Consider the following 25,316-nt stretch of genomic DNA (forward strand, 5'->3'; position numbering starts at 1 on the left):
ATTCGTACCGGTCGCCTTCGACGATTTCTCGCTTGTTTAACCAACTGTCAACCGCGACATGTCAAAGATCGTTTACTTGCTACAACGTGTCAAAAGAGCGTAAAAGAGTGAAACGTGTCGGGAGGTTAGAGCAGCGACGACATAAAAAGGATAGCGGAGACGCGTACATAACGGAGTGTTGGTTATTCGGTGCTTTTCTCGCGATTTAAACAGATCTTTGAATGTATTTCAATGATAATGAAGATTACACGTCAGATACTCGAAGCTAGATGAAATTGTATGAAACGAGCCTCTTAAAGCCTTTTATCTTAATCTCGGATCATGCATAGCTGATTAAAATTTGTTAAGGTATTTATCAACACACGTTTGTTAGCCTGACCTAAATTCGTGTTTACGATTGCTCGTAAAATGAAACGTCGACTTACGGTAGACAGTGAAAATTCTCCGGAAAATGAATACAAAAATCGCTTCGAGTAAATAAAACTTCGAGTAAATAGCAATGACTCAGAATTTTTCCGTAAATCGATGGCAGCGTATTTTTATAGAATAGAACTAAGAAATAAGCATTACGCGAAAGCTTTTCAAAGAATTTCAAAGTTCGCTGTCTTTTATATGACACGCGATATTTCTTCATCCCTAATGGAATATCGAGTATTTAAAGGATTTCAGTGATTTACAACGAGCGTAAGCTCGTTCGTTAATTGAACGAAACAACGAGCTTTAGATCGTAACAGATACTCGAAGCGATACACATTTGCGTCGACGCAAGATTTCAATCGCTCGATTTCTGAACTCCGTGTACGCTTCTTATCGTTTCACAGGCTGTTAAAGATTCTTTGTTCCATATCTTGTGGCGTTTTGTTGGGTTTTCCTAATACGCGATATCTTTTAATGTTTCCCAAGGACGTAATTCAATGACTTCTTCGTCATTGTTGAAAATCTATTGACGTTACTGAAAGAAAGTTTCAAATTTCTATGTCATTTTTTTCATCTCGATTATTCGACTGTATTATTTACATCCCTATCATTTCCATGCTATGTTTCGTCTCGCGATGATTAACAACGAGACAATGTTCGACAACGAGGCATGTTCTACAATCAATCTGGAAATGATGATAAGGATGTGAACTTCAAAAATATAACGATTGCAACGTTTCATCAATGCAGACAATCATCGTTTCAAACATCTTTTGTGATATTAGACTATTTTACTCTTTTGCTTAGTGTTAATCGTCCTTGTGCGGAAGATCATTGAAATTCTCTAAAGACCTGCTACTCAACTGGGAATGAAAACCTATAGTATACCATTTAAAAATTCGAACGTAATCTTCAGAAATTCTTCACCTGTGGAACAGCTATTATTGGAATGTTATTATGAATAAACTACCTTTATTTGTGTGCTGTACAATTTCTATAAATAAAATCTTCTTACATATAAAAAGAAAATATTTGAAGCGACTAAATTTATTAGGATATCGTATATACGAATAAAAATAGAGAACACAAGTATTTCGTTGGCGTCAAATTGTATATGTAGGAAACATTTAATTTTCCTATTAGTTAAATAGTAATTCTACTAAAGGGAAAATTTTGCACTTTTTTCAGTAAATATCTCAATACGAGAGATTATAATATAAAACATAAAATGTTATGTTCAAAAAACAAATCAAATTCGCAGAATGAAAGAAATATATAGAAACTGTCGCGTAAAGGAACAATTCGAAATATATCTGGTCGAGAAGGGAAGATCGTCAAGGGACGTTGACGAGTTTATAAATGAGAACGTTTCTCGCCAATTAATATAGAAAAGTCGTTTAAAATAGTTCGTCGACTATTAATGTAAAGAGCGAATATTACGACAGAGTGCTCGAAAAAGATCGTTCATTTCAGAAGCAAATACACAAGGACTAGAAATAGTTACGAGATATGTAAACGGCTATAAGAAAGATTTTATTAAAATAAAACTCAACCTATTCGAACACCATGTCCGCAATCATCTGGTAATAAACCGGATAATTTCGTTCGAGTTCGTAGCATGGACGTGTATAGTGCCCGCAATTCATATTGCTTTAAGATGCCACTAATTGAAAACCTTTTACGATATAGAATGATCTCATATGGCGCACCGTTGAACGAGTCTTATCAAACGTTATGTATAAATCAGAGATAAAGCTGATGAGAACAATGAAAGAGCGGAAACGTTTAAAATCAAACGGAGAAGCACTTGGATAACTGAAAAAAAGACTGAGAAGTTTCTTTTAATATTTCAGGAACTAATCATGTTCGATCGTTTTATCGTATTTTCTTAAAGCGAATCTTATCTATATAACTAGAAATATATATATATTTCTATCTACAAAGCAGTGATGCGGCTGTAAAACCTATGTAAGTAGACATTGCAATTTAAAAGGAAAGATATAATTCTAAAGATTCCACTAACATCTTTTTCTAATCACAATCGAAAAAGAAATATCGCTTGTTCCAATTACGTAAATCGCTGTTGATGTATATTTAGTGCAAGAATCGTTCCTGTATATATATATATATATACATATATACACATACTAAAATTGCTAAAAACATTTCTCTAGTCGCTTGATTTTGATCCTACTAGCTACGTTTGAGCAAAACTAAAATCTAAACTCTGGAAGCATAATTTAACAAATGTAGAAAGCTAACGAATAAAGCTGCAAGAATGGATTAATACAAAGTTCTTTGTAAAAGAGTTGATCAATTTTACGATGCTACGTCTTTGCTCATTGATGCTAAAGACTATGTGACAAAATATGAACGTATTAAATCATGCATACGTTATAATCTAATTCAAAATTAAGAAACGCTTCCATAATTAATTATTTATCTAATTTTAAACGCGTCTAGGAAACGTACATTTCTACAAATTTGAACATTTGTTTATGAATGTTGATTATCGCGCGCCTCTTTCGTAAACAAAGGAACGTGAAACATAAAGTCTAACCTGCCGTGTAATCATACTCGTACGTGTACTTGTTATTCCGCATTTAAATAAGAACTTAGATAATATTAAACTGCCACAATAAACTCGTCTGAACACAATTTTTAAGTTTCTTATTCTTGATTTCGTGCAGACAGTTTTCATATAGCTTGCTGCTTTCTTATAAAAAATGACGTAACTGTACGTCAGAGATATCTAGCTATAACTTCTAGAGAGAGAGAGAGAGAGAGAGAGAGAGAAGAAAACACATCCTTACGTCAGTGGCGAGCAGCTATAGTTTATGAAAAGACAACTCTACGTTAGTAACTGCGAATATGATAATACTCGTAATATATAGGTCTTAATGCATACGTGTCACATATACCTTACACTTTACATATTTACGATAAATTCGACAGAACGCAAGACGTTTCTTTTAAAAGCATTCTAAACTTTACGATCTGGTTTTCATAGCTCGTAAAGATACAGTCATCATATAAGTTCCTCTGACTTTTTTCAATGTTGGGTAATACGTGAAAAGAGATCTAATACCGTGTATTACACGTTGCAATTGAAATAAGAGTAATGGCACGGTTCGTCTGGTTCTCACTTAGTAAACGGCTGCTGTCGGCAAGACAGTGCGTATGTTATATGGCTTGCTGTGAGAATGCTTTTTTTTTGTCTATATGTATAATCGTTGACTGTCTGACACGAGAGTTATCACAACGGCCTACCGGTGATCCGGAGCGGCGTCGTCGTCAACTTACGGAAATGTGGCGCCAAGATATTCGTTACGTACATACAAGCTCATTTCACGTAGGTATGTAACACTTACGTACTTACTTTGCCGTATTAACGTTGCATATCTTTCAACGCACATATTCTCGGTGCGTAGCCAACTTTCCATCAATGTAATAGTTTCTATGTACAAGCGATACATTCGGGTAAATATATAAATCGTTGGTTGTATTTGTACAAGGTATCGTGTGTTTAAGATTAAGGCAAAGTTTGATTTTTCTGATTCCGCGACGTGCAACACACCGTGTAATAAGTCCTAGATAACTGTGTTACTAGTTTTGTTGAAGTAAGTTTTCAGAAATATGGAAATTCTGATGTAAATAATTTTAGCGAATGTTTCCACGCTTGTATGTAACGGAATATACTAAGTACTACTATAATCTAAGTAGTGCTACATTAAGTAAAGCTCTGATCTAACTTCGACAGTATGAGAATTACAGGCGAGGAAAGAGGAGGGAAATAAAATTGAACATTAGCTTTTGGAAATATTCAAAATAGAATTGCAGAAAATTCGAAATGAACTTCTTAAAGGATATATCTTTTATTTATTTTAACGATGATATCCGAAAAGTGTATTGTTTAACGAAGAATACTATAATATATCGAGAAATATTTAAGTGTTCGAACAATGGAAGAAAGGATTTTTATGTTTTTCTGTAGTCCCTCTATCGACATAACATACGCATACTATGATATCGGCAAAGCATCTATAATGTTTATTGAACTATAATTTTCTAATACATTATATCCTGCTATCATTAAAACAACACGCGTGTGTTACATAATTATGTAAAATTAATACTTATACATGCGTGAAAAATATTCTTGTAAACACGGCTGTAGAATATGACTGGTAAATGCGAAATAGAAAGTTACGATAGATAAAATAAGGAGAGCTTAGCAAGAAAACAAGAAATAGCAGAAAAATATTTTCTCGGAAGTAAACGTAACAAATTTCTGTTTACTGTGCCGTACACATTACACGAGTATACGTATGTATACGTATGCGAAGAAGGTGTATCGCGGTGATTTACAAGTTGAATCCATTGGTAGAAGAGTCGTTGTAGTCGAGGAAATACGTGGCCGCATTGGTGCACGTAGCGATGGAATTTTCATTCAAGCCAACAATTAGTATTCTAAATGTTCTTAGCATGGACTTTCAACGCACGTCATTCAGATTCCTACTAAACTCACAATCAGCTCTTATCAAATCACAGTTATAGCATATGCGGAATAACAAGTTCACCTCTGAGTTTTCGAGGTTCTCTGACAAACATAAGTCGCATAAAATACAACTAAAATAGTAACTGATATAAAAAGAAATCTAGTAACTTGATATCGATTTACGAGAAAGATACTGTTGGACGTAACAGATTTAAACGACAATTTAAGTTTCAATAAAATCGTTTTTAACGATTCGAAGCCTGATACTTTCGAATAATTACGCGGTATCTTTTTTTTTCGCAGAGAAACTCGCAGAGATAAATGTATGGAAATACAAAGCTCGATATTATAATTTCGTTCGATAAATCATTTATTTTCGGAAATTTTTGATACGCGTGAGAGGACGTGGAACTTCCATGCGCGAACAAGTACAAGTACAGAAATTGTAATTACCGAACGACGAACATGCACGGCACAACAGTCAGTGATAGTTAACGCCGACAGGCAGACGTTTTGCGACATCGCAGTATCATTATCGAATATCGGCTTGCACTTCGTGATTTATGCGATAATTCGACTGCCCTGTGATTTACAGATTTAACATATTACGATCGGTTTCGAATTCGATCTCTCCAGCTCTACTCGACTAAATTAAAATATCAAACCGGCGAGTAATAAACCACAAAACCGTAAGTAATTTCACGAGTCAGTGAGTGCAAGTCGCTTTTCAAACATGAAAATACTCAAGAAACTTAATAGTAAATATAGAAAATGGTATATTTACATTTGGGAAAAGAAGAAAAGAATGTATACTCTATCGCGTTTGACGCCCAGGAAGTGTATGTTAAGTCTTAAAAAGTTGAAACAAACTGCTCGATCATTTCCTCTTAAATGGAGCTTCCTAAGCTGGAAGTTTCTCTGAATCATGTATTTGAATTTTATAAGCGCAATCAAAGTGTTACCAGATCTAAATAGAACCGATAGATATAAAACTATAGAAATAACATAAAACAAAATTATAAACCACTCGCCAATATTAACAAGAACACGATTATTATCTGGATTGCTTCTCACTGAGCTGGCAATGAAAAAGCATATTACCATAAAAAAACAGTAATGCTTCCTTCAGTCGAAACACTAACTTTAATCTCGTATCAAGATCCTAGTATAACTACATAAATATTATTGCAAAAGAAGAATAAAAAGATGTAGAATAAATGACTAAGCCATATTCATAAACAAAATTCATAATACAGAACTTTTATCAACCAAATATCCTGCTGCAGTATGAATAATATTAAAATTATACATGAATATACAAAATGGAATCATCCTGTTGTAATTATCGCTATAATCAGAAACAGTCAATCATTCACTATATATATGCGAGATCATCGTAAGCAAAATGTAAACTAAAAGATACATCGGAACCTGTAGATTAAAATCCAACTTCATCAACATAATCGAAACACGATTTGGTCGAAAAGCGGAAAGTTTTAGACAAAATAATTTTTGCCGAGAACTTGCCATATGGCAATTACTAGCAAATTTTATGCGTATCTACTTTAAACCATTGATTTATCAATTTCTGTTTTCATGTAACGAATCAATTATATTAATAGCATTTGAGATATTCAAATTCGTATTCTTTCCTCTTCTTGCCTCTTGTCCACTGTCACCGTCTCGATAATGGAAAATCGATAATCGAAAACAGAGAGTATAGAAATTTAATTAATAATTCGGCTTCTGTATCGCACAAAACACTTGTTTTCAAAGTAAAGAATTTCGAACCTAGGAAACAATGAAATTGGCGCTTGAATTAAATAGTATTATTAAATATAAATATGTATAATATGTATAATATAAATATAATATTAAATATGTATAAATTAAATAGTAGACAATGGAAAAAATAAAAAATCGACGAGGATAATATAATACATTGTTCTTGTTTCAGTCAGTTCCGTTAATTTCAACAAAGCTTCGGCATTAAAACTTACAACGAACGAGGAAGAAGAACAGCTAACTAACCTTGTTTCGAACTCGCCTGTATATTATACATATTCAAATTCGATCGCTACGTAACGTATGGACCGAAAGTACATGTGTCGAACAATTTTGGCCGTTAGCATGACATTGTTACCGAGTACGTAATTTCATATTAGGAAAAGAGACGAGAAAGAACAATAGGAATAAATCTAACCTTTATAAACGCGTTATGCAAATTGTTACCGAGTTGAAACGAAGAAAAGGAATTTTCCAACACGCGTTGAATTTTGAGCGTGGCGTAACGTTGAACCGAAGCATCTGCTGTTTCAATTCCACGCCGACGTACCGTCTGGCTTGACGATATCGACAAGAGAAAAATAAACGCGTTCACGTAGCGCGGACGAAGCGAGCAAGAATCGTAGTGGTTCGTCGTCGAGGTCCACTTTCGGTATGCAAGAGGAGAACGCGGCACGACGCGTGTCTATATTAAACTCGCTCGAAAGTCGTGTGCGTGCGTAAGCTCTCGGTAAGCCTGCAAGCACAACCAGCCTTTCCCGTTTAACCCGAATCAGCCATATTCTTAATGGCAATGCTCGATTTGATATCCCTCGTTCAATTCTAATTTCCCTTTTCACCATTCATGTTCTCTCTACGAGCGAAAATTTGAAAACTAAACATTTAAACATTGTGTTAGATTTACGAGAAAAGAATATGACTACCTCGATAATGCATCGACCTCCGAAATCAACGAACGAACGGTTCAGATTGCGCAACGAAATGGCATTGGTAACGTTCGGGAAGATTTGACCTCGTCGCTCGAATTTTCTCTTCGTTGGCATTTCTTGCAAGATCGATACGTACAAACAACGTCAATCAATTCCGCGCAATGACGATACGGTTTGGGTAACCTGAGAAACGAAACAAGTCTGTGGCGATTTCTTTAATTCGCAAAAAATCCGACGTAGTGGACGGAACATTGGATTTCATTGATTTGTAATTTGCAAGAAAATTCGATTAGAGGGAACGAACGGATCATCGAAGCAGCAGCTACGAAATCAAGCTTCAAATTCGATTTCGTTTCATTCATTTTATCGGCCGTGTCTTTCATCGATTGTTCTTCAATTTCGTATCAACTAGCAAACACAGGCCGATCTACGTGTTCAGAATTTTTAGCCTACAATTTCTACGGATGACTCACAACTTGGAATCACAAACTAGTTAGTTGGAAAGCTTCCAATTTATTAGGGACACCTCTTCGGGAAAATCAAAAATATACGACAAAGAAAACATTAAGATAAAACGTTCATCACCAGTCAATTCTTAACTATGCTTATATTTTATTCTTCGTTCTAACGACTTTCCTCTGTTCCATAATTATCCTGCATCAGTCAACGTTTGCTTTTAATTAAAATTATATTCCTTATAATTTATATACGTAATATCTTAAAAGAATCTTTTTTCAATTGTAACGAAGAATACGGATTCTAATTAATATACGAGCAAAAGACATTTACGTATCTCAAAATTTATTGAAACGGTCTTTGTGGTAGAGTAAATGTGAAGTGAAAGAGACACATATTGAACAAGAAGACACTACAATTATCTGAAACATGACAGATCTTCCCATGGAAAAGATATATTCGTAGCTCCATTAATACATATTCATACGTAACTTCCAGCTTCCAGCATTTCGTGGAAGATAGCGATAGAGGATTATGTTTTTTAGCTTCGAGGTAAGTTTTTAGTATTTTCTAGAACTTTTTTTTAAGTACTGCTACCATTGACTAATTTCTTTATTTCTCATTTGTTCTCTCGCATATTTTTTCGAGGAATTTACGAAGGAGCCACTATACGGTTTTTTCCAAAAACAGAAAACGATACAAGCAAATCTTTAATTTTGTTGTTATATTTATGAATAAATACTTCTTAGTAATTGTCCTCTACAAAACAATGCAGTACTTGCAAGGAAAGATATTTAAAAAGCGTTGAGGATTGACATTAATAGAAAAAGTAACAAATGGGCACATTACAAATGGAAATAATATAAGAGTGGGTCTGACCTTTTTTGCTCAGTATGCCATTAGCCAACTCACTTACAAACGTTGAGATTATGTGATTAATTAAATTTGAATACCACTTTTTCAGTCTCGTTGTCAATTAAGATATTTTGTCCTTTGTTTTCGAATCGCAGGATTATTTTTATTTTTCAAGTATTCTATAAGTGTAATAATATTACGATAACCTGTAGAATGAAATAATATTAATATTACTACATTTTCATACACTACCTCGTAAGCTAATTCATTTAAACGAAAAAAAAAATAAAAGATAAAATTGTAAAAATATTAATTAATATTTAATTAACGATGGGATTTAATGTTTATTTTAAAGGAGTAAAGCTATAAAATAATGTCCAATACTATCTGCAATATGTAGAATGACATTTCATAAATTATCTTCGCTACCGTGTTCTACAGCTGAAAATGACACGAAGATAAATGATTTTGCATAAAGAAAAGATCATAAATCGCTTGGAAAATTCATTAGGAGCCAGAAAAGTGGCATCACCGTCTATCATATACAGAGAAAATAAAGATAAACGCTCTTATCATGATTTTCTCTGTTTTTCAGATATTTTGAGGAGTACCTATAAACAACAAGAACAACAATCAAACATAGCTAAACAATGGCTTTTTATGCATCAATGCAAGTTAGATTTACCAATGTAATTGTTGGCATGTGTCAAATAAATTCAATAAATTCGATATTGATCGTAGGATTGTATCGACACACACGAATAATACTTGGAAATGCAAAAACGTACATACATATACGTATATCTATGTAATATAACATCAACTGAATTTATTCAATAAGCCAATTTGTTACTCAATATATACTTGACTCGGCAAATCGATATGAAAAAAAAGGAATGTCATTTTTCTATGTATATCCTATCCCGTGTTACGTTAGAAAAATCCATAATTACTTTAGCTTTCTTTTTTTCTTGTTCTCTTCACGGTCTATATTTTTTATCATAATCTTTTAATAAAACTTGTATGGTCCTGCGTTTACACAACATTTTCATCTTACTCTTACCTACGGTACGTATTTAGCAGAGTATGTGTAGAGAATCGTCGCGTGATATCCTGTATAGTACGCTTATATATTAATAAAAGTTGTTCATTCTGCTTGCATCTTAGCAGCAATGAGAAAGTTGCTGCTTTTCTGTAACTCGTGCACAACTAAAAACATTAACGTGTGTAGTTTTTAGAAATACGCAGAATGCTAGCCAACTTAAACTTTGGAGCTTCTAATTAAAGAACTTTTCCAACTTCGCATCTCATGCCATGGTATGGTATATAGGAACACACGTGACCGACGTAAACTTTTTATCTATCTTTTGTTTTAATAACGAGATAAAAGACAAAAATAAGAAGGTCGTGTTAAATCTGTTGACTTCTTCCTGAACCTTTTTTTATCTTCTACAACAACACAAAGGGAGTGGAGACCACGGAGGCACATCCACGTAAGCATGGATTTCTCTCATGGAGAATACTAATCTATACGGCATATTACGTATGTATAATACCTTAATAACGAAGGAAAATGAGATTCATAAGAATTACTCAAATTTGTATTACGACTACTAACTAAGCTCTATGCACGTTTTAATAAAATACTTATTTTTATAACTGTTGATAATTATACTCGTTAGATAAATTGCTATGCAAATTTGACCATACTCACAATAATTTTCAAGGTCATGTAAATGTTCCTACAGTATTTTGTACAAAAATTATGCATGTACATGCGATATCAAGGTAACTTCGAATTGTTTAACAAGTAATAACTGGAGCGCGAATTTTTATGTAAATTTATGTTTTTGAGAAATAGACAGAATCTCCGTAGAATATTTTTTGGTCTATCAAATAATACAGGAAGCGTTACATTTTCGATATATTACATATCGTTTCATATTACCTACATCCTGTGCAATGTTGCACTTTCAAATTTCTTACAAGCGCAAGGAATCCGCAGTCTAGTAATAATTCTTTTGCGTTATTATACACACCACACACGTAATATGTGTATATAGATATTTAAAAACGTTAACTAACAAATTATTTATATAAAATAAAAAATTTGTTTCTTTCTTCCACAGTATTATATATCTCTATAGCATCCGACATTTCTAGGTACAGATTTTTTGTAGAATGCATTTTGCAGAATTTAATGGCTTATAAAGAAAGAAAAGTTTATGACAAACGTACGTAAAAGTATATCTAGGAACTAGAAAGCCAAACGCGATAACGACAATACGTGCCTCAAAGTTCTTCAGATTTAACTATAAAATATAGTAAGCAGAATTCTGGTACGACTCTAGATCATATCTTGGTACAAAAATTTTCTATCAGGACCATTATTCTTTCTTTTCAATGTTACCATTGTGAACGAAGAGAGCCATATTTGCAAAAATTAGTTCCAATTAGTATTCTGTGATTCTTTTACTTCTGATTACGTTCAATCATACTGTTTATATCCGAGGTAAATCTTGGAAAATAATCGAATATACGAAAGTCTCAACAAATTATTAACGTCACTCTCTATCTTCAAGTACGTTTCTATGTGAAATCAACAAAATCATGCAAGTACTTGTACGATCGTGTAACAAATGCTGTGCTTTGTAATTAAATGCGTTATAATAAGGCGCAAAAATAAATAATCGTGGTATAACAAAACAATTAAATATAAATCTATTTTATCAATTTCTCTAAAAAAAGAAAATATATATTTGTCATTGAAGACTGCAAGCAGTTACATCTGAATACGTAGCGCAACCCGACCTGTTAGGTAGTCAAAAATAAACCGATTATAACATATAAAGTTGCAACTAACTTCAACAAACGGAGATATTTTCAAATATTTTCAAAGATACCCGATTCGCTAACAGACTCTAAAAGAAGAATACCACCTGCATATGTAAATGGAAAATTTATATACGGATAAAGAGCTTAAATGCTTTAAGGTATCAGTGCATCGTGTACATGCTATTTTACATTTAAATTTAAAAGAGCGTGGGTTTGTTATACCATCCGATCGGGCTTGTAACCTTTGGGTATTACGTTTTCTTGGAAATAATTCTGGGGATTGAGAAGAAAATAAACTTGGAAAATATTTTAGACAACGTATCATAATATAAATACATTTATACGTCTGAGCAAACGAATACAAAACATTTTAACTCTAAGGGATTTACTTGCTCCTAAACTCGCTTGCTGAACTGTTTGATTCTTACTTCCATTCAACTTTCGACGTTATCAAGAAACATAACAATCCTCTAACATTTACCGTGATCCGTAGCTCAAGTTTATTCATTGAATAAAGCGTAATAATCCTTTGAAAAATTATTTCTTCTTTTACAATTATCGCATTTGTATGTACGCGTCTTGATTTTATTCGTTGCATAAGATGTGATAATTCTGTGGAAAAAAATTTCTTTTCCTTACAATTATCATTGTCGTCGTTTTGTATTGTTTCCTAGAATAATTGTGATCGATGGTAACAGCGCTATTTTCGATAATAATTTCTTTATCTTGTCGTTATCAAGAAATTTCCTATCGTTCACGCTACACTCGATTATGTGTAACAAACAAATGAAGGTGAATACGACGCTATTTCTATAACATTTTCCTATTCATAGTTGGCAGTGATTAGGCGATTATAGCGAGCGTTTTAGACCAATAACGACGTTTATTTCTTCATTGCCTAAAGTAATCGTCGCCATATCATAACGCTGATTCCAAGAAACAAGAAATCCTTGTTTGTGTATTCAGTATGATTTTAGCTAACGTGGCCATTCGCGAACATCAACGCGCTGTCAATAGATTTAACAGTTCTTCAAGCATCTAACTAACAGCTTTCTCTATTCCTGTAATACTTCTTCCCAACAAAAATTCATGGTGAATACAAAATGTTTCGGTATTTTTTCCTGAGCAAAACTTTTTTGTTATGTTTAATGCGTAAATATGGATCATTAGATGTTTTATTAAAAAGTTAAAAAAAGAAAGAAAGAAAAGGAAAGGAAACATCGATACTTGGTAGATTTATTTTGACAGTGCTGTACGTGTAAGTTCATTTTCCTTTGTTTTGAAATGTTGAAGTGTTTGCGTTTCCATCGATTGAAAAATCCTGATAAAATCTACCCACAATTAGTTTATCCACGTCTCTGTGTGTTTAAACAATTGAAATACAACGTCATATGAATTGTTGCTAGACGATAACAAATTGCAATATAATAATATTGAAAAGACTAAATTCGATTAAGTTTGCAAGTCATGATTGTTTAAAGCATTATGAAAACATTCCTTTTTTTATTTTATAAGATTACAAGCTGTACGTATCTCACAATAAAAAATACAATGAGCATCTGCTACCAACGTTTTTCCTTCTATAGAAAAAACAGACATTAATATAATTTTTTTTTTGAAAATGTAAATTAAAAATTCCCGATAAAAGGCCAAATGTAACGACTTACTTAATTCAGGCGATAGCACTACTTTTACTTTGGATTATTTTTTGTAAGAATACTGAACGATTACGTATGATTAAGGAAACTTTGTTTTATCCAAGAGTGAAGACGATAAAATTGTTCGGGGAAATCATTAAAATTCATCGAATTTCTTGTACGGGTAAACGAATCGGAAACGAACGTGCGAAAATTCTATTACAGAGAAAATATTATTTGCCGAATTTATATCAACGAACAGATGGCAAACAAACGAAATTGAAATTGTGCTTCGACTGTCACAAACTTCCGGTTTTGCTTTCGGCCCGTCTAGCCAACTGTGTTGGCCTAGAGCAAATATTTTCGCCACAAAATGATAAACGATGAAGCAGCTTTTTCGCGATGGTGTCCACAAAAAATGTCAACCTTTCCGGCAGGTAGAACCGCAAACAGAAATCATACCGTTCCCTGCTAAGTTTTATCGAGGTAAAAAAAAAATAGATGATGAGAGCTGTATTTAGGGTACAGACATTCTAGGGCAACGAATTCAGAAAAAGTCGAAGTAATTGCAGCGATGCGAGTATCCAATTACGATTTCATTTCAAGAGAGTACTGTTGCTCGAAACCCGTTCAAAATTACTCAAGCACGTTCTTGTTATCCTTTTCTAGTCTCAAGTTGTATCGCCACGTACAACGCTACAATTTTAATTAACTAATTGTAAGGTAGTAACGCATAGTACTTTCGATGTTGCTCATACGTAATTATGCACGTTTACTTAAATTATAACACGCGCGCGCGTATGTACAATATTACTAAATATCATAAATATTTATTAAAGAAATATTTGTATAAAATATCATAAATATGCATACAGTACGCGAAACAACACTTTTGATGAAAAAAGATAGAATCTTGTTATCTTATGAATGAATTTAAGAAGAATGGATGCAATTTTAATTTCGTTACGTTAATACATTCATTTTTGAAAAATGTGTGAAACAACAGTTACTCATTACGTAAAACAAGATATTGGTTAATTTAAAAGTATTAAATTTTAGTGCCTCGATAAAGGAAATTCTTCTTCTTTAAATAAAATTATTTGAAGCGTCCTATTACTCTGTTCTCAGTAATTCACGAAACTGATCAGTCTTTTTTGTTTGATCTGGTTTCCTTCTTTGGCAATTTCATACACGTTTTATGACAATTAAGGCACGGCTTTGTTTATTACGAGAGTTCTAAGAAATTGATGAACTAAAGAAGAATGACAAGTAAACATTCGTACCAAGTTTTTGAACTTGTTACAACTATTACTCATTGCATCATTTTCTTAAAAATACCTGGGATATTGTTGTCTCAATTAATTAGTTACGAGCTCCTCTGCGAACTTTTGTGTCTTAGTATTCTTGTAGATTTGCGTAGGTTACCAAAAGTGGTCGAACGTATTATTAAAAATTTTCATCGCAATCTAATCGAGTAAAATGTTATCTTTACTTCGGATTACTCGAATATTGGTTACAAGATACTAGATTATATTACGTAAATGTGAGAGGTGCACGTATTATACTCCTGTTAAAAATTACATCATTCGCAAATGTTATCTTTCAAATTTATGTAGCCTCTTCATTTTTTGTTGTTGTTTTTTTTTTGTTTATAGATAACGAACAATTATCGGCAATTAAGGTAATTATCCCCTACCTATTCATTTTATCACATACAACTAGCACGATTTTATAGGCCTGTAAATAATACTTCATTTATCGTCAATCTGACATTTATTGCAGCATTATATATGTACTATGTATAAGACACCTGTTCTCTGATGAATTCGTCTTTGATAAAAGACATACTATATCGGGGATTTAGATATCGTTCGCTAAAATAAAGAAAGACTTACTTCTCCTACGAAAGACGATAAGTATGCGTATAATATTATAGGGTGACTTATTTTACTAAATTCGTTTTAAATTTCAAATTGTATTGAAGATAGATATTTAACCATATCAAGCGCTAAAAAAGAAACTATATCGGAAAAACTAGAACACTAAACAGCTAACGCAATATTCTTCTAATTAATAATAAACATAAGGTAAGCAAGAGCAAGACGGGAAGCGATCATCTTAAACTGTAAAATGTAGTCTGTAACGTAATGTGTGTAATAATGTGTGTTATGTAAAATATTAAAAGTGTAACCAACATCCACATACATAGAACTGTTGAAAGTTACTTTCTTATCACATCTCTGTTAATTTTGCTTCAACTACTTGTCTCTCAAAATGTGTTTTTAAGCATCGCATCACAATATCTGTGCGAGTGACGATATCCTAAAACGTAATTAGTAATTACATATGTATCTCGCAAAGCATTCTTATTTAGAATCTTTTCATTCTGCAAAATCATATAAAGATCGAAATCATGAAATCAAAATCGAGACAATGAAACTCTTTCTAATATTTAAATAACCACTCCGACAAACTTTCCCTAATGTACACATCGCGCAAAAGGTGTACGAATCAGAATTATCCCATACGTCTCCCCATTGATTGAAACAACAGTCGAATGCTTTTTATTCACGAACTTATTTTATTTTGTTCATTTTATTCACGAACCAAGTTTCACGATTGTTAGGGGAAAAATCCTCTCTCGATACGTTATTGACGCGTGATACTTTGCATATCATACGGTTGAAACAACGTTGAAACGAACAATAACGTTGATCGACACAATGATAGTTAAGCCGTTGATAGGGGTAAACAAGCGATTTAGCGAAAGCGTATCGAGGAAGCAAATCGAATTTTCTATAATTTCGAGCGATAATATCGTTATTCTGACCGAACATCCGTATCAAGAGAGCAATACGCCTAATCACGCGATTTCATTTTCTTCGAATCGAACGACCGAGCTATCGACGGGGCTGCCGCAGCAAGAAAAAAATTAGTCGCAGGTAGTGAACGCGGTGGTAAAATTCGCGTCCACTGTGAAGATACGCGAATATGAGATTTATTCGGTGACACGAATCGCGATAGGGGAGCGAGTTATCGTAAAGAGGCTATGGGTTTTCGCGATACCTTCTAGTAACCTGTCGAGCTATTACGCTATTACGACCTGGGGGCCACTAATGGGGCCCATGCTGTGCACGAAGGAATCACGTTACGCACGCATGCAGTTACGGTCAGCCGTGTGCACGGGTCTCTCCGCGCTCTGCGTAGAGCGTACAGCGTGTAGAGTAGAGCATAGAGGAGCACAGAGGAACGCGTGGCTATGCCATGCACCGCAGTTCGACTCACGGCTACGTTTATTGCAGCGTGCACACAGCCAGCCACCGGTGCAGCGTTCCGCGGGGAACAAACGTCTACACGAAATACAATACTTTCGTACGTGCCATTCGAGCAAGCCTCTGCATTTACAGCAGTCCATGATACGCCTTCGTTCCTACCAAATACACCAAACTTTTCCATCGAGACGATACTATATACACGTCCGAGCCGACGCGACACGCTGACGTTCCTTTCTTTTTCTACTATGTAATAGAAACGCTCGCTGCTCTTCTACGAGCGGATCTAATTTATTACCCGTGCGATTGCACCGAGCTATTGATAACGGAGCTGCGACAACTACGTCGCACTACGTACACGTTCGTTCATGCTTCTTATCTATCGACCACGCATTCGTCTCAACTGACTTTTTTCCCGACACGTTCCTTTCGCTGCCAATGATTAAAGAACACGTTTTGTCTCGCGCGACTCATTTACATTTTTTTCTCCCTGCGTAGCGCCAGTCAAAGAAACCAATCTACGTATACTAGGCGCTCGTATCTGGACGCTTTCTCTCTCTCTCTCTCTCTCTCTCTCTCTCTTCCTCTCTCTCTTTATCTATCACTCATTGATTTTTATACAGAAACAGTATTTAAGACAAGTATTACAAACTTACGACGAACTAACAATTGAAAGTAATATTTATTAGAAACGAATGATTTATTATAGGAAATTTATTAATATTATTAGAATTGAAGAAAAATTCTTCGTCCTTATCCCATAAGTGTAACCACCCTAGTATTCCTAGCAGTTTATAAAAATCTCTTCGTCTGATCCGTAATTTAAAATTAAATAGACCGATGATAAAATATCGCAACACCTTCATAAGTTTCATCATACAAATTTTAATCTTTCCATTGCAAGTGGATGAATGATTTTTCATGTAAAAATCAAACTCGCAGTAACGTTATGCTACATGTAATTACGATAGTATCGATTAGATAACTAGATCATTACCGGTACTGTCACTTGTAATTTACATTGTGTTTTGTCAAACACAAGCAAATGCTTGGATACTTTTAAACGTTAGCACAACAGCGGACATAACACTTTTGGACAGGAAGACTGCTTTGCACGAGTATTAATCTATACGATATCTTACACATGCACACAACTTCGTGTACACGTACGTGTACGTACGTGAGCAGATGGCGAGCGGAAACAAAGAAATTAGTACATCCGTGAAAAGAAGAACACCATTTCTCGGTCAAATACTTTGAAAAGAAAAGTTTGTCCAACGACGTTCAATTAATGAATTGTTGATAGATTTAAATATTGAACATTAATTATACAGAACGCGGTCGAATAATGTCTGGCGTGAGATAATTTCTTACGAGAAAGTAAGAAAAATATGGAACACAGAATAATAATACAGAACAGAGAATATAATTATCTCTGTCCGACGCATAATTTTCGAGAAAATCGAGTTTGAAAATTTATCAAGTGTACTCGAATCTGGCTAATTCCACATTGGACAGGAGTAAATAAATAATCGACAGCGAGTTAGTCTACGTAAGAAAATAAGTAGAAATTGTAAAATGAAATATTTTCACAAGACGCTCCGTTTCCGAGAAAAATAAATTTGAAAATTTATCATACATGTGTAACAGGCCGATTCTTAACTAAACACGTTCAAACTCTGTTTTCTTCGCGATAAAGCCGTAAATAGAAGTATTTTGTTCCACACTCCTTACTTGTTCTTGGCTGTAGAATTTATTTCTGCCATTATTTATTTCTGTCCAGCCTGGAATTACCCAGGTTCAAGTATATTTGACAAATTTTCAAGCTCGGTTTTCTCCAAAACAAAGAATTTTATTCTACATTCTCGTCTTATTTTTTCATAAGGAATCACATTATGCCTGTCTACAATGCGATTAGTTATATATATAACGTTATTTTTGCCGAGTTCCATCCGGAGCTTCTTTAAATTCATTCGTAATTAATTTTGACTGAAGAGAAGTAAAGATGGTCAAAACTTCTACTATCGTTACGGTTTGCATAGCTAAATATATTTGAAAATGTAAAGAATATAGATGAATTGAGCGTACCGTATTTTCATATAGCAAGAATTCGTAGCAAATTTAACTTGGAAAATAAATCTTAGCAAGATATACTCGTACAAACTCATGTCGAATTAAAATCGAGTTATATTATCCGTCGAAAAGTGAGACAATAGCGACACGATTCAGATCATCAAATATTATGCAATTTAATGTAACAATTTCAGCATAGCAATCAGTTTGAACACGTTGTATTTCGGACATGCATTTATTATATTTCTAGATAAGAACGTCCACGACGTCAACAAACAATAATTATTTCCGTAAAGCGTGCATTATGTTCAGACAACATTTGACCTCGTAACAAGCAATCTTGTTCTTTCGTGAAATTCTCTACTCTTTCGGAAGGAAACGACGAGATCATATGTGTTGTGAAATTTTCGCTCGCAAATATCATGAAAATCTTTTCTAATAGATACTAATGGAAACCTTTTAGTTCTTTAAACACTGTCTAATACAATGAATTCTTCTCTGTTTGCAAAACGACGTGTCTGTTATTTTCCCTTTCTTTCTTTTTCCTCTCTAATAATAATGCTATATAGAAGGGGCCTTTTACAAACAAATACGAAAACATTATCAACTGACAGTCACTATACATGATGGAGAAATATTGTTCTTACATCTAACGCTGTCGGGCATTAACTGATACTATAAACACTGTCTTTGAACTTGAACGGAAGCATCTCACTATCGTCTTGTGCCTGAACAGGTACTGTACACCACTAACTTTTATAATCGCGGTACAAACGAAGTATGCGCAAAATGTACAACTACAATAGCCATTCCAATACGAAGAAATGATTGGACAATGTGGTATAATATTGATAAAAACGTATTACAGTCGATATAGAATAGGTGGAAACATCATCGTCTCGGTTACTTTCGACAACTGTTTGTTGTCCGTAACCTCAAGTGCGTTTATCATCGTTCGATCTAGGCCCTATCGGTATTGTACGTTTGTGTCTCGTATGTACCTAAGCGCAACAAAACACGTATCGAGTTAGCAAAAATTTGTCGTATCGTGAATCTAAATTTCTCGTCGTATCTTCCTCTACGAGAAGATCGCAAACGTTATTCGAAAAACACTTTTGACTTCCCTCTCGTTTTTCGTTCAAGACGTGTTACGAGTTCGTTACAATTAAAATCCGAGGTTCTAAAAATAAAAAAGGTAACAAAGAAAGTCGAAATTCGCCGAGAAACTTTCATTCACCGGGAATTGGTTTTAAAGTAGTTAACCCTTTGAGAGTTAGTGGTTTCAGTCCCGCAATTTCGTCTTATTTCTTTCAGCGATTCTCCGTATTTAAAACAAAATTACTTCCAGCTCTTTGCTTCTAAAGCTTTTTTCTGCACAGTCTCCAGCAATTACTTTGATACTTTGCAATATTACTGTCCTTTCCGGTTTTCATTATTCGCATCTGCGCTACGTTCTTCCTTTGGTATGTACTGCGTATAAATGCGTATACTGTTCTACTCTGCACATTTTTTTCTGTCAAGTAAAATATTGCATGTCGTTTATGTTGCGTGTGATGCAGTTCGATAATTGAACTACTGAGCCAGGGTCTAAGTAACGTAAAAGAAACATATTTTTGAAATCTCTATTACCAACCATTATTTCTAATTATTCTTACGTATAACGGATCTCTCTCTCTCTCTCTCTCTCTCTCTTTTGTTCATAGACGTATCGTTTCGTACTACGAGCTGCAAGAAGTTAAACACGAAACAACGGTGTACACGAATAAGAAGGAAAATGGAGGTGAAGGAAGGAGCAAGACGAAGAAGCAAGAGAACGACAGTGAAAAGAAGAAGTAAAAGAAAGAGATGGAGAAGCAAAATCGGCAACTCACATTGATCGAATATCTTAAGCATCGCTTTCTTCAGCTGCATAATCGTGCGCTGAGTGTGGCGGGGCGCCTCGACGAAATGGAACAATCAGGTTCACAAGACAGCGTGGTCGTCATGTAAGAATGAGCGCTGCTCTTCTCGCACGCAACTCGTTTCTTCGACAGAGCAGTCCATCCTCCGGTCACGAAAACCGCGGTGTCCTTCAAGGAGCGACCGTGCGTCTCGCAGGACGCTCGGTCGTCCGGCAGCCCGCTATTCTCCGCCACGACCGCATCCTTGTTCCTCGATGCCTTGCGCCGCTTCCTTTTCTTTCCCCTTTACCCCTTTCTTCGTCTTTCTGTGCCGCGCGCGCGTTCTTCTCTGGAACCCGTGTGCTCGTTCCCTCTCACGATCAAGCTCTCTTCTACTCTCTACCCGGCGTTTCCCGTTCCACACGAAACAACTCTGCTATACACACGCGTTACACGCGGCTCTCTACAAAAGTCGACTATATCGCACTCGTGCGTGCGCGAACTTCGGGGAAGCACTCTCGTCTCGTCACTTCCGGTGCGCTGGAATCCGTACGATGAATGAACTGGCTTGTGTTGTAATCGCTCCCACGTTGCGGACCGACCTCTCGGGGCAAATTTCCTTCGATAACATCCACGTGCCTCGACGGTTCGACACGCACGGAGTCTGGCCGCTGTTTCGTGACGCTGGTAAACAACCAAGCGAATAATTACTTTCTGACGATCGATATGCCGATCCGATGTCGAAAACGTCGCTCGTCGGAGACGACGTTCAATCGACTCGTACACGAGCTGGAAGCCGACTGCTGCGCCTCCGATTCGCGACGTCCATCACTTCTGCATCTCGGGGAAGATCGTTAATCGTAAAGAATGTTCAACGATCTATCAAACTGTTCGTTCGAAGACGTGGCACTAATTGTTAACACGGCAGGGAAAACGAAAGAGCAACCGGTTTTCGCGAACAGCGTTCGATGGATTCAACACCCTCGAGACGAGCGCCGTATCTTCGTAGATCCAGTCAACGATATTCGACCGACTACCTCGTTTCCAGAGCTGCCGTCACGCTCGTCTCGCGATTACCACGTGCGCACGAAATGCGATGTAAAATACTTGGAACGATCGAAAGTCCATAAGGAATTAGCGCAGCGCGCTCTGCCCCTCGACAAACAGCTGACTTTCAAACGTATCTCGTCCAACTTCTTTTCACCCCGATCTAAAACGCTTATTCTACGTTCGACACGGAATATAGACGAGAAACGAGAGATTTACGAGCGCACTCTTCTTCTCGTCCACGTTTCCCTTCTTCTTTCCTTTTCTTTTTTCTTCTTTTTTTCTTTTTTTTTTGCTACGCCAAACAAGGATACACGAAGCGTACGCCCTGTCTTTGACAACCCAAGTCTTTCAGTCGATTTCAGCTGTCTTCTCTTTGTTCGACGAGCTGCGACTTAACCTTATCATTTCGGTACGCGCACTGTTCCAACAGAGAAATCGAGCATTCTCCTCGTCCACTTCGTTGGCGATTTCGAAAGCGAGACAATTTCAATCGCGATTCTTAACGGTACTAAAATTCGCAGTTCCGAGCAAACGATTTTCCTTCTATCGAATTCGACGACTTGCCGCGAATCGAAACGTTGCACAGAGCACTTGCCGATCATGAGCGGGCGCACATGGCGTACACGACGACGGTGCACGCGCGCAGCTTGTTTACTTTCTCACTTTTGTGTCACCAGACTTTGATCCCAATTCGAACGTCAGCCGTTCTCTTACGCCTGTCGATTCAATTTTCACCGCCGAACGAAACGCGTTTGGGACCGACGCGGTGAGAATTTCGCAACACGGCGAGGTTGTTTTCGTTGCGCGCTGAATTTGACGTTCGGCCGTGCACGGCAACGCTTTCGCGCTTCGACGACGGGTCAGGCTCGTCAAAACCGCGATTCTCTTTTGCTGATCTTCACACTCGGACGAATCGACTCTTTCGAACACTGATCAGCGTGTGCGATGGAAAAATGAATTCCGTACGAGGCAAACCACTCTCGGACTTGCACGAGCGAGAAGCAAAAAGCCGGCCGTTACTGACGGAAGACGTTTCTTTTTCTCCTCTTTCGTTGCGTTATGAATAACGCGCGTGACGCGCAAATCGCACGTAATGCCTCCTGCGCGAGTTTAACCGCGACTGCCGAGTCGAAGCGAATCGAGTCAGTCACGGTCTCGAGAGCCGAACAACCTAGAGAGAGGGAGACCGGGATGGATAGAGAGAGAGAAAGAGAGAGGGGAGAGAGGAGCGCGTATAACCGACTGCGATAGGCGGTTAAAAAGAGAGAGAAAATCGGGAGTAAGAGTGGGGGAGAGAAAGAGGCCGCGACAATTGTGCCAAAACGATTGACAGAGACGGTTCCAGAGGGCATCGAGGGGAAGAGGAGAGAAAACACGTAAGTAAGAAAGAAGAAGGGAAGATGGAAAAATTGGTGGCAAGCGAAAAGAAAGGAGGAAAGATTTTGAAAGTTATAGAAAATTGAGGGATTCGAAGCAAACGTGTATATAATATGAAATTTAATATCAGGTCGGTGACGCTATGAAAACGTAACGCTCTTTTTATAGTCCTTTTCTTTTTAATCAAAATTCTTGAAAGAAAAGCGTATAGGAGAAATATAGGAGCGACGATCAAAAAAGATAAAAACGCGAGTAGTTCGTTCGTTCGATCGAATTAATGCGTTTCTACTTATTTACTAGCATTAGATTTAGTTTCTTCGAGATTCTTGCGAGCAATTACAAATACACGGCGAATAGTGCGAGCTAACATGTCGATAGCAATTACGAAACATGTCAATTTGCAATCTGATTATCGCCGATAAACAAGAGTATATAGGATAAACAAAAGACAGGAGATTAACGATACAGAAACCAATAATCATTTAATGCGCGAGAGTCGATGTCCAAGAAAATGGCAAAAAATCAAAAGCAGCAAAAAATCCGATTTGACCTTTATGCGAGTATTTAATGTGATTTGAAATTGCGGAAATTTACTGCGTTTTAACGCCGTTGTTTCGCTATGTACGTAGGGGAAAAATGTTTTCGCGCGAGAAACTTATTGATTACGGATAATACGAGCTTTCCAGTTGCAACAACCGGAAGCTTGTCTATCTTTGAAAATCCAGCTGCCGATAAAATAGCAAAGTGCACTGGCGTCACCAAAGCAAAAAAGAACGATGGCTTCGAAGACAGGCGACCAGATAAAAAATTGTTATCTATTCCGTTGGTCGACGTGTTGTGCTTACATCGACTTTCGTCTGATAACCGCGCGCACGTTCATCTATTTACATAAGTAGTGGCTTAATAAGTGGCTGGTATGAAAGGAGAGAAATTGAAGGTGGAGAGAAGAGAGGATTTTATGCAAATTACACCTGCTTTTTGTTTTACCACAAATACGCGAAAAGCCGGTCAATTTTTCGGCCGCTCTTCTTTGACGCTTTTTCGAGCGAATGATTAACTTCGCGAAGACGATCCTGCTTATCTCGTGATACGCGAAAGACGAGATCACCAGTGTGAGAATTTGTATACGTACTTCATACCGGTACAATTAAATTTGTTCGCCGCCAGGCGTTTCGTTACGCTGCGGTTGCGTAAAAGAAAATAAATTATTACGATGAAAAATGCAATTTATAATCTGGTTACATATACATAGGGTGACTTTATGTATTGAAAATACAGACCAGTTTCGCTAACGATATCTAATTAGGCTCGCCGGCGTTTGGAGGCAAATATTAGACAGCAGTTTTAACGAAGCAAGTGCAATAAACTTTATGAAATTAACGACAAACGCGTCAACCGATTCACACGTGGTTTCGTGTATACCTTCTGAAAGAAAGCTTGTAGGTACATGTTTTACAAGTAAATATTTTTTTGCGTCAGGTATCTTTCTGCTTTTCCACCTTCCTCCTCCCACACTCGAATAAACTGCTTTAAACTCTGCTGCTTTACGTTGGCGAGTTATTAATTAAACACTTGCTTACGCCTGACGAAATAAATACGATGGTGTATAAAGGTTGAGCACAGCATTGAGTTTTCAATGAACTCTGCCTAACAATCTTTCCATCGTACCACCGTAGGCCGAAATAACGTCACAGCGATTAGTCATCGTTAAGTGTTTTCACGCCAGAAAAGTTGCGATACTTTTCTATTTTTCCTATTTCGCCCGTTTAGTGTGTTAAACAAGAAGCTAACGAGTCCATAGTTAGACTGATCTATTTGAATTAATGAATGTTAACCGCGGTAAAATTACACGTGAAATCGAATCAAATCTTAGACAGTTTTAAGAATTAAATAATTTCAGACTTTTCGGAGCTATTGGTAATTTCTTACAATTTATAACGGAACGAAGTCTACGGAATACGTGGTGATGCCACGTTATTTGCAGAAAGTATTTGCTTTTGTCCTCTCTTTTACTCGACAAATACGATAGATCGAAGTTTCTTGCCCTAGAATAATGACTTTCTAAAAATGACAGTGATACTTGCTGATATAGAATTAAACACGAAAGACCCGCGTCCTTTGTACCGAAGATATTTTGTTACCTAAATCAAGATCGTTACAGCTCGTGAAATACTTAAAAACAATTAAACTACGAAAATCGGATCTACCATAATTTGTAAAGATTCGTCGTAATCACAACATAATTCCCTTTT

General features: G+C 36.1%; 1 protein-coding gene across 12 annotated transcripts in view; it reads right to left on the minus strand.

The window, feature by feature from the left end:
• Positions 1 to 25,316, minus strand: part of LOC126866564 (dual 3',5'-cyclic-AMP and -GMP phosphodiesterase 11-like) — a 140,388-nt gene that overhangs the window by 42,470 nt on the left and 72,602 nt on the right. For 2 of the 12 annotated variants that reach the window (XM_050620320.1, XM_050620319.1), the window contains exon 1: positions 20,629 to 22,789. The exons of the other annotated variants lie outside the window; for them this stretch is intronic. In XM_050620320.1, the coding sequence (XP_050476277.1) occupies positions 20,629 to 20,668 (40 nt within the window). In that variant the 5' untranslated portion in view covers positions 20,669 to 22,789. Of the gene's footprint in view, positions 1 to 20,628; positions 22,790 to 25,316 lie in introns of those variants that run through there. 12 annotated transcript variants of the gene reach the window in all.

Source organism: Bombus huntii, chromosome 6 (genome assembly GCF_024542735.1).
Source record: "Bombus huntii isolate Logan2020A chromosome 6, iyBomHunt1.1, whole genome shotgun sequence".
In the NCBI taxonomy this organism is placed as follows: Eukaryota; Metazoa; Arthropoda; class Insecta; order Hymenoptera; family Apidae; genus Bombus; species Bombus huntii.